This window comes from Aegilops tauschii, chromosome 3, assembly GCF_002575655.3.
Source record: "Aegilops tauschii subsp. strangulata cultivar AL8/78 chromosome 3, Aet v6.0, whole genome shotgun sequence".
Classification (NCBI taxonomy): domain Eukaryota; kingdom Viridiplantae; phylum Streptophyta; class Magnoliopsida; order Poales; family Poaceae; genus Aegilops; species Aegilops tauschii.
The window spans coordinates 510,149,153-510,159,696 of NC_053037.3; the positions used below are offsets into that span (position 1 = coordinate 510,149,153).

Sequence of the window (10,544 nt, forward strand, 5' to 3'; positions counted from 1 at the left end):
GTCTTTTACTGTTTTTCTTAGCTACAGCCTGTATCTGTGTCTGAAATTGTTCGCACTTGCAGGTCATGCTGCCAGTGCTCGAGTGCGCTGATGTAACCGATAAGGAGGGAGGGAGGCATTATTGGGTCTTCAATTTCAACTTGAGGTACGGACGCTTCGAAGTTCTTGACTCAAACAGGACGCTGGACAGCATTGAGCTGATGACCACCGCCTCTACCATCGCGGGGGCAGTATGCCAGCTATGGAGGAAGCATTACCCAAAGTTCAGCATCAGCATCGAGCACTTCCAAATTATTGACATTGACGTACCAAAGCAGCTGGCAAGTAAGACAATAAGCATGGCATTCTTCTCAATTTCTTACCATCATTTTGTAGTTTTTAAATTTTTCTACATGTGCAATCTTTAGTTTTTTAAGACACAGTACTAGTCTGCAATCTGTTTATCATTTTTATGAGTTTCTAATGGATTATCTAGCCAGTTTCAGAGTGGCACATAAGTAGTTGCACACTGGCACATAAGCAGTTGCACAGTAGAACATAAGCAGTTGCACAGAGTGCATTATCTTTATTGGTTTTAATTTTATGTGACAAATTTTCTTTTTTGCCCATCGCAGTAATGAGTGTGGGCTGTTCGCACTGCTTAACGCCACCGAGTGGAACGGTAGCCAACTGCCCAACTACGAACCCAAGGAAGTACTCAACATCAGGAAGAAGCTGGCATATGATTGGGTCACCAGCGTGCACAACACCGCCCCATGGAGGAAGTTGCTGAGATACGACAAGGACTAGGTCAGTACTCTTTTTCTTTCTCTGCTCCATGGAGGAAGTTGCTGGTTTGCACAATTTTTAAGCAGATTTTGTAGTTGCACACTAGTAGTAATTCCGTTTGCAACTCAATATCATCACTTTTGTTGATACATTAGGAGCACTGGACATACAATTGTTCAACAACTAAATATTTAACCAGTTGCCAACAGAGGCACAAATAGCAACCTTTTTTACACAGTGCATGAACTAATTCAAGGAGCATAAATTAGATAAAGAGAAATCATAGATGCTGAATGTGTCCACTTGGTCCCAACATTGCTAAAAAAACATCATTCTTTTCCTTTTTTGTCCCAAAGTTACAAACGATGAAACAGAATCACAGTAGCCTGAGTGGACACACACCAGCAGTGTGCTCTGTAGATTGGCACTGGCTGCATTTGTTTTTCTTCTTTGGGTGTAGCTCCAGCACCGATTTGTACTGTCGACTCTTTGCCCTACCCTTTGTAGTAGACCTTGGAGGATCCCTGGGCACAAAATCATCAGAAGCTTGTGCAGGGGATGCAGCCTCCAACGGGGCAGTAGGACCATCACGATCACCTGTGTAATAATCATATAAAAAGTTTAGTTTTTTTTTGTTGTGCAACCAACACTGATGTTCTCTGCAACCACACAGCCCATGCTGTGCAACTAACTGGTTGCTGTGTGCAAGTTAAGTTGAAAAAAACACCTGTAGTAGCACGGCCCGTCATGGTACTTGGATTGTAATCGCCTATGGGCAGAACAGGAAAAACAAGTTAGATTTTTAGCTTGATCCTCAAACTAACACAGGGCACGCAACTAGGCAGCATGTTCTGTGCAACTGGGCACTATGATATGTGCAACTAAAGTCACACACCCTAGTTTTGTTGGGAGTCGGGGAAGGTATTTACCTGGGTGATGAGCCCCCTGAGTCCTGCCTGTAGGTCCATTGGGAGTAGCACGCAGGGCACTGCTAGTTGGGCCAGGCGGGGGAGGAGGTCTTTGAGGGTTGGCATCACCTATAGCCAGAACAGGACAAGCAAGTTAGTTGTGTTATCTTTGATGCTCAAACTAACACAGTGTGCGTAACTAGGTAGCCTGTTCTGTGCAACTAAGCACCATGATGTGTGCAACTGGAGTTACAGACCTAGTTTGATGGGGAGTTGGGGCAGGTAATTACCTGGACGATGAGCCCCCTGAGTGATGCCTGTAGGGCCATTGGGAGGAGCACGCGGGGGGAGGAGGTGGCGGAGGATGCCGTGTACAGCCAGGAGGTGGAGGAGATCCTTGAGGGTTGACATCACCTATATCCAGAACAGGAAAAACAAGTTAGTTGTGTTATCTTGATGCTCGAACTAACACAACATGCGCAACTAGGCAGCCTGTTCTGTGCAACTGGGCACCATGATGTGTGCAACTGAAGTTACACACCTAGTTAGATCAGGAGTTGGGGTAGGTAATTACCTGGATGATGAGCCCCCTGATTGTTGCCTGGAGGTGGAGGAGGTCCTCGAGGGTTGCCATCATCTGATGGCCCCGTGGCAGCAGTCGGTTTTTTCTTTTTCTTGGACTTGTTCATGTGGCCGATCTCGGTACGTGCTGCGCGCATATGCTTGTATACAATAGCTTGTGTTGGATCAGAACCACTCGCAAACTTTGCTAGTTTCCGAAAATCATATATCATGTTCCTCTCCCTTATCTGCTTCTTTGATTGAGGAGGCATTTCATCCGGTTGCTCATAACCAGTCCCTGGCGCACTAGGTACAGCAGTAGGTGTCCACCGTCTTAGCAGGTACCTTTCCGGTATGACATCAACTCCAATATGGGTGAACACCTTGAGGATGTGGCAACAGAGGATGCCGTCCTTGTCCATTTTACAGCACTCACACAAATAGGAACCCTCCTCCACCCTTGCCCGCACCAAGTAGTTTCAAGAACCATATTTGGCAACAAATTCCTGGTTCGGTCTGAGCTCAAATATATCAGCACCAACTTGGAATGCATTATAACGTCCAATCAGCTCAAACTCTTCTATGAACTTGCGGTAAAGGTCCCTAGTATAGGTTTTGTAAGCTTGCTTCTCTATTGGGAAGTTGGACCACAACTCAATCTCAAGGTGTTCTGTCCTGTAATCATTGCAGCCTTCCTTGGCAAGGATGTGGTTCTGGATTTTTTCATATTGCTTGACGAAGTTCAGCATTGAGTTGTGTGGGTTCACATATCTTTTTAGAACGGCGTTGAACCCCTCACTACGCTGTGTAGACTGTAGGAAGGGGAAGAACATGTGTTTGAAGTAGCACGGCACCCAAGTTGACCTGTATTCGTACAACTTCTCAGTGTGTGTCATAGCCTCGTACTTCATCATTAACCCAGCCCAATTCTGCTCAAACTCGTCTATAGTGAAGCTGAAGTCAACACACTTGTTGAAATCATCAGAGAGTCCTGGATTCCGGCACAGCAGCCACCCAACTTTTTCCTGAGCCTTTTTCATGATGTGCCATCGACAACAGCGGTGAACGATGGTTGGAAAGATGCTCTGTATTGACTGCCTCATTGCACCATCCTGATCGGTGATGAAGTTGTCAGGAGGTTTGCCATCCATAGCCTCTAGGAATGCTCCAAAGACCCAATCAAAGCTCGATGCCAACTCCTGCCTCACAAACGCGCAACCCAGCATGAAAGATTGGCCATGTCGGTTTATACCTATGAAGGGCGCGAACGGCATATTGTACATGTTGGTCATGTAGGTGGTGTCAAACGATATGCAATCGTGGTACACCTCCGCATAAGCTTTTCGAGCAAAGCCATCCACCCAAAATATGTTGACAACTCTGTCCTCTTCATCATATTTCACCTTATAGAAGAAGTCTGGATCGGTTTTTTGTATATCCTTAAAGTGCGCAATTGTCTCAATCAGATCACCCTCCTTTGTGTCATCTCTACGGAAACTTGTACACAGATTTGTTATTGCCTTTGGTCCGAATGGCACCATCATCTCAGATCCATAGAACTCTGCCATTACATGCATCATACGTCCTGCATAATATAAAAAGAAACAATATACATTTTATTAGTCGTACGAATGCACATATCCAGCTGCACAATAATACGATATGAGTTGGCACAAAAGATAGTTGCAGGAAATTGACAACCAGCTGCCCCTTTTAAAAAACACTTTTATTTTTGCACACAGGACATTGTGTAGGCGCACAGTGAAGGTGATCTAGCTGCAGAGGAACATTAGGTAGTTGCACGGTGAAGGTAATCTAGTTGCACACTTAAGGCATTTTAGTTGCACACCAGTAACATAACAGTTGCACACTGGACTGCCTAGAGGGAAACTTAATTCTATAAGGGATATAGAAACACACCTGTAGTCAAGTTGCAGTTATACAAGATGCGCAAAAACTCCTTTTCATCAGGAGAGATACCTTGGTGGGATCTCAAGTATTTGGACAATGAAGGTTTGTTCACCAGCGGATGATTGTGGTCACGAACAAAATGCGTCACCTCCCATCGCCCATCCATTAGCTTCACCAACATTTTTGCTTTGCATTGAGTCTGCTTTATTGGCTCGCGTTTTCGTTTCTTCTTTTTCTTACTAGCACCAGCCTCCTCTTCAGCAAAGATTGGAGGTTCATCTTCCATTTCCTCATCAGTGTCAACAGGTCTTGGATCTGGTATAGGGTCCAGGATAGGAGGAGCCTCGGCTCCACCATCATCAGCTTTTAGCTTCTTATACTTGTTGCAGCAAAACTGCTGTTTTACCAATACATTGCCTGTCCGCCTAGAGGTGTTCATTTTGAGAGAGAAACCCATCCGTAAGGCGTAGCTGTTGTAGTGATCCTTAGCAATTTGAAGGGTGTCAAACCTCATGCCAACATAGGGTTCCATTGGCTGAGAACCAGCCTCATCTTCTCCTTCTTCTCCTTGCACAGCACCGACAACAGCGCCAGCACCAAGCTCAGTCCTGGTTGGACCAGGAACATTTGCCGCGGTGCCCGTGTCATCAAGAGTATGACTCTCTGACTGCAAAGACACCACTACAGGGACACCACGGGTTGATGACTGCCCTGCCACATTGTCATGGCCCATAGGGTTAGGCCCACGACTTGTCTGCGTGTAGTAAACAGAGCGCCCATTTTCTGTCAAATTCCCTTGTGGTATGCTGGTTTGTTGCTGATCCATATCACGAGGAAGCTCATTGAGATCAGGAGGCAACTCATTGAGATCAAGCATTTTTTTCCTTTTTCAGGCTGCTGCCACACATGCACTGCATATACAAAACCAGGAAGTGATGTCAAGTTTTAATCATCAAAGAGTGTATGAAACAACCTAAAACTTAGTAAATAGGTAGTTGCACACCATTTTATGACAATCTTAGTTCAAAAAGCAACATCTCTATAGCAGAATCTTTTATTTATAACAGGTATGCATTTTTTTGTTTGCACAGCCTTGTTATGTTAGTTGCACAGTTTGCAGTAAATAGTTGGCAAGAACATGACTTTTTTTAGTACAGAGTTTCTCTGACTTTTCCATCTGTTTGTTCCAATGATCTGCAGGTTTTCTGTTGGCAAGCAGCTGATCTACATTTTTTTGCACATAATTTGGACATAATTTGATGCCACAATTGAGACGGTGAAATCCAGGTGAAAGAAGAAAGAAGAATTGGATGACAGGTTATAGATATATGTTTTTCATCGCTGTTTCTGTTTCTACTTCTAGTATATTGAACATATTTCTTACACTATAGCTTTGCAGTAGGTTTGGCACCAGAATATATGTGTGGGGACAAGATTATATGCGTGACTACTTTAATATTTGGTTTGTGGTTTCGTTTGCTATGTACAAAAGTTTCTTGTGTTTTTGCTGTCGTACTACAAATTTTTGGTTACGGCTAGAATAGATGTCTCAGTTGGCCAGGATGCATTTTTTCAGTTGGCCAGCATGCATGTTCAGTTGGCCAGGATACATGTTTTTATTGCACATATACTCCAGGTTTTCTATAGTGTTCACTCAAAATACATGTTCAGGATACATGTTCAGTTTTGCCTAGCATGCATGCTGAGTTGACAGAACACGGGTTCAGTTGGTTGGGATGCATGTTCAGTTGCACACTTATGCATTTTCTGTTGGCTACAATGCATGTTTAGGTTTTTGGCTAGAACCATGTTTTAGTTGGCCACTGAACTTGCTTTAGTTGGGTTCTTTAACACATCTAGGTGGGGGAAACTTGGCTGGTATGCATGTTAGAAAAATGTTCAGTAAAGTTGGTCTCAAACCATGTTTGGTGTGCAACTAAACCTAATGACTTGTGTTTAGTTGCACAAACCAGGAAACCGTAGGCCTCTATCCATGATTAGTTGCACAGCAATTCATGGTACTTCTTTTCAGTTGAAGATATGACACTCATGGGTGGTGTTATTGGAGGGGTTATTTGCCAGGTCCACCTCTTTTTGAAGCAGCTTCTCCATGGATTTCTGCTAGATCCATGGAGGAAGGGGGGAAGCAGCTTCTATAGGGGGTTGACATATGCAGTAGAAGAAGGGGGAAGTGAAGAGGGGCAGAGGGAGAGGAAATTACCTGCCCTGATGTTGCTGCCTGGTATGGATCTGACCACCCTGCCCTTAGATCTTTTTTGAAGCAAGTTCTTCTACTTTGGGGCTGCAATGGCTGCTATGTAGGAGGAGGAAGAAGGGCCTTGGATCCCTTCTTTCGTGGATAGGAAGAAGGAACCGTGGTGGCAGGGGGCGAGCGGGCGTGGGAGGGCTGGGTAGGTACAGCTGGCCATGTGGGGGAGGACTTTTCTTCTCGTTCTGGTTGCGTGTACCGCGAGCAGCCGCTCGATCGCGCGGGTTGGTGCTCACTTTCCTTTTCTGGAGCGCGGGACCGCGGGGGGACAGGTACTTACCTTTTCAGGCCGGCCGCTCCATCGCACTAGTGGGATGCCGGCCGCCCACTAGACGCGGCCTATTTGATTAGTATACTGTAGAAGGAAGTTAAGTGGTACGTAAGATGCATTATGTAGGTCTAGCATTTTTGTTGCCGAGAAAACAGGTCAAGCATTTTTGGTGAAGCAACAATAGCGGTAGATCCCAGGGATCCCTCTTCGACGCTCACGGCATTAGGTGCGGTAACGCCTACCAGCCCGATGGTCCGCAGCGGCGCGCCGCCTCTAAGAGAGAGTCGTGGAGGCCGCATTAACACAGCATTGCCACGCGTGGTCGGCCTGGCCAATTGCAGATCTAACATCCAAAGAATGGGTGTACATAATCTCCTAAAATTCATAGTTTTACTCACATTTCCTTATTTATTTGATGTATATTGTTCTATGTAAGATATGTGGTATTCAAAATGTTTGTCAAATAATGGATTTACACTTGTACACCCAAATTCTAGGGATGTCTGCGCTCTTCGGGAGGGGGGGTCGTCAAAGTCGTTCTCGTGGTCACCGCGCGGGCCATCCCAGCGACCATCACCAGTCGGACAAGGAGGATGGAAGGTGACGACGTCAACATGGGTGTCGTTGCAGGTCTGGCTGGCGCCGCCTCCTTCCGCATAGCCTGACGACATGGAGACATAGGCCAGCAGGTTTGTGAACGGGGGCTCGTCATGAACCGTGAGGTCGACCACCACCACGGCACATCATATGGGTTCTCCACCCAGGCGTTGGTGACATAGTAGGAGACATCAAGCTTGTTGAGAGTTTCTGTGGCCATCTGGTAGATGTCGCACTTCACGAGGAGGAGCTACGCCATCTTGGTCGACCACACGCACGGTTGGATCACCACCTTCATCTTCATTGGCCATGGCAGTCTTGAGGGAATTGGCCACGAAGGCTTGCCACTTACCTTGTCCATTCAACTTCATCCAACAATGCTTTAAAATGAAATGCTTCTTCTCCATCTTGTGGTACAATGTGCATGCGTATGTGAGCTAGAAAAGGAATGGCATGGTCAACAAGTTGTAACATTGAGCAAATTCGGTCAAATGACGAACACAAAGAGCAACGAGCCACAAAACTTACGAGCTCTTGGAGTGTCACCCCACTTGGCACCGGTTATGAACTTGTTTGTAGATGTCACAATACTTGTTGACGACCTCTTGAATGTTGTACCATCGATGGTTGAGCAACTTCGCATTGCGATTATGGCCCACTAACGTGCGGCAAAGACCGTAGCACTTTTGGTTATGACACCAGTCATGCACACTTTGCCAAAACACCCGACCCTTTTAATACGTGCCATGAAACCGATAAATACTAGAGGCCAACCATGCCTCACAGATCAACTCATCCTCCCTGTTGGATAAAGTTGTCCCCTCTTCTTCCTTGGGTCGGTGGCTATAGGGGATGGAGGCTGCTGCGGCGACTGCATGACGGGTGAACCGACCTGCTGGGCGGCGTAGTAGTAGGGCGCCTTCAGCTGGGAGGGCCAGCGCTGCGATTGCTCGGGTGACACCGGCCTAGCGATGCGCTAAGATTTAAGCGCTCGCCCTAATCGATCATCGCCACATCTTCCGCCCTCTTCTTCTCCTTGACACGCCGACCATTGCGTTCTACGAACCGGATCTTGTGTGCCGCCAATGGGTCAGGTGGTACGACGAACATCGTCATGGGCTCGTATGGCTGTTCCATCGAAGTAGTGGGAAGGGGCAGGATTTCACACGAAAAGAGTGATGAGATTGTCCAAATGCGCGGGCTCTGCCTCGGTTTTTGGCGGGTCCGCGTTGTTGAAGTCCTGCCTGGCAGACCCATGCAAACCACCCCTTTGTTTGGGGGATTTCTACATCTAGTTTGGTCTGGACAAATTTGGTGATCGCCATTGGATGGCCAAAAATGTCTGAACTGTCCTATCCAAACATTTGAGGGAGGTTTGGTGATGTGCGTTGGAGTTGTCGAGTATCTACGGCCCTAATAGACAATGGAACACATTATATGCAAACTTTTCAAAAAGAAAGTAAGTAAGAAAGAAGAAACCATGCATAATTTGGACTCTCAAATCTTGTAGGCGGTTCACAATTTTATTATTACGAAGTGTAACATGTGAGACAACTAGACACATATACATAGTTTTTTTTAGATCAAACACATACATAGTTTTTTTTCAAATAAAACACATACATAGTAAATTCCACCTTTTTACGCATGTACAAAACATTTTATATTCTATCTGTGGTATGCTGGTAAAAAAAATTCTCACCGTGCAGATTTTCCCCTTGGTGCATGATACATAGTTTATAGTTTGCCATATAGATATAAGTACGTGATGTAAGCTGAGGATACCATAAAATTTAAATATCAAACCAATTAAAAAAATTGTTGAACCGCTTGTCCCGGAAAGAGCGGATTGCCTGCATAGGCGGAAAGGAGGCGAGCGGGGCTGCCCTTTGCGTGCCGCCGGCGCTGCCGCTGGTTCCCTCTCTCTCCGTCGGCCGCTCCGGCGGCGGGAGGGAGGGGGAACCTCAAATCTGTGTGTGGGGTGGGATCGCAGTTGGGTTACGGTTGAGGGAGTTCGCCTGACCATGAACCGAGGCTGTTGCAGCAGCGTCGCGTCTCAATAAGTTTCCCCAGACTCCGTTCATGGTCAGGCGAAGCTCTTGCCTTCGTCTAGGGGCCAACGGGGTGGAGGATCCCTGGATCTCGTCGAGGTCGCGGGGCTATGGGTGTCTGGAAGTCGACCGGCACTGGCCGGTTGGGTCCTCGGATGGGAGGTGGTTGTGTGGAGACAGAGATTCTTCTTCCTCCTCACTGGTATGATTTTTTGCTGTTGTTCCTCCTCTTACTTTGTGTTGCTGCTGAAGGGATGTACTTTGCCCGGGCAGTTAGCCCGGCCGCGGCGTTGGAACCGGGATCTTAGTTCACTTCCATCTGGAAGAGACACATATAGCGGTACTCAAAGCCACAGATGGTGAAGGCTGGTGCAGGCATACTAGATGCACACGTGTGTTCTTGTCTTCCCGATGCCGTGCGAAGAAAAGGGGAGCAGCGCGGTGGTGATTATGCCATGGTTGAAGATGATGACCTGGTTGAGCCTGGTTGCAGATTTTTGTATTGCAGGCATCTCTTGCAAGGTTTAGGAATGATGACACAGAGATCCGAAGATCTTCATGCTTTACTAGTTGTTTTAGGGCGCTTTCTGTTTTTCTGGTTCTTTGTGCGTGTGTTAGGGTGTGTTTGCCCCCGTGTTTGTATGGGTCAAGAACTTTGTATTATTTCATGATTTGAATGCAACCATACTTTCTAAAAAAAGAAACAATTAAAAAAATCGAAGATTCCCTTGAGACGATCACATTCTCCACCTGTTCCACGCCGTTTGTGAGTGGCTCCGCCCCTCTGGCCCTGCCGCGCTCGTTCGCTTGGTCTGCAGCCCTTTTGTTCGAAACAGCCGCTGCCAAAGTAGCTTTGCACTTCGAATTTGACTGGCTGACGTAGTCCTCCCACTCCTCTCCTCTCCCTCTTTATTGCAAAAGATATCTAGTATGCATTTGTTATACTCATCCAATTGTTGATCTCAGTGGAGGAAGCAAAATGGCATAGTAAAATAATTACGAACAAATTCCACCTTTTACTCCATAGTTGCGTATTTATGACAGCAATTTCACCATTTAGTAAATAAAAAAATCTTCTGATTACCCCCATTTAAAAAACTTTTTTTTAAACTTCCAATCTATTCATCTTCAATCTTGGTAGTACAACGGACACCAGAAATAATAAAAATTACATCCAGGTCCGTAGACCACCTAGAACGACTACAAGC

At 46.2% G+C, this 10,544-nt stretch overlaps 1 protein-coding gene and 1 long non-coding RNA gene across 2 annotated transcripts; both read right to left on the minus strand.

Annotated features, from left to right (window-relative positions):
- Positions 1 to 944: 944 nt before the first annotated feature.
- Positions 945 to 1,807, minus strand: LOC120975967 (uncharacterized). Its single transcript, XR_006671464.2, has 3 exons — positions 1,698 to 1,807; positions 1,496 to 1,537; positions 945 to 1,365 (listed from the first exon to the last, which is right to left on the minus strand). It is a non-coding gene; the product is annotated as an uncharacterized lncRNA (long non-coding RNA).
- A 909-nt stretch (positions 1,808 to 2,716) lies between these two features.
- On the minus strand, positions 2,717 to 4,881 carry LOC109781208 (protein FAR1-RELATED SEQUENCE 5-like). Its single transcript, XM_020339806.4, has 2 exons — positions 4,158 to 4,881; positions 2,717 to 3,822 (listed from the first exon to the last, which is right to left on the minus strand). The coding sequence occupies exons 1-2, from the start codon at positions 4,879 to 4,881 to the stop codon at positions 2,717 to 2,719; spliced, it is 1,830 nt and encodes a 609-aa protein (XP_020195395.4).
- Between the last annotated feature and the right edge of the window lie 5,663 nt (positions 4,882 to 10,544).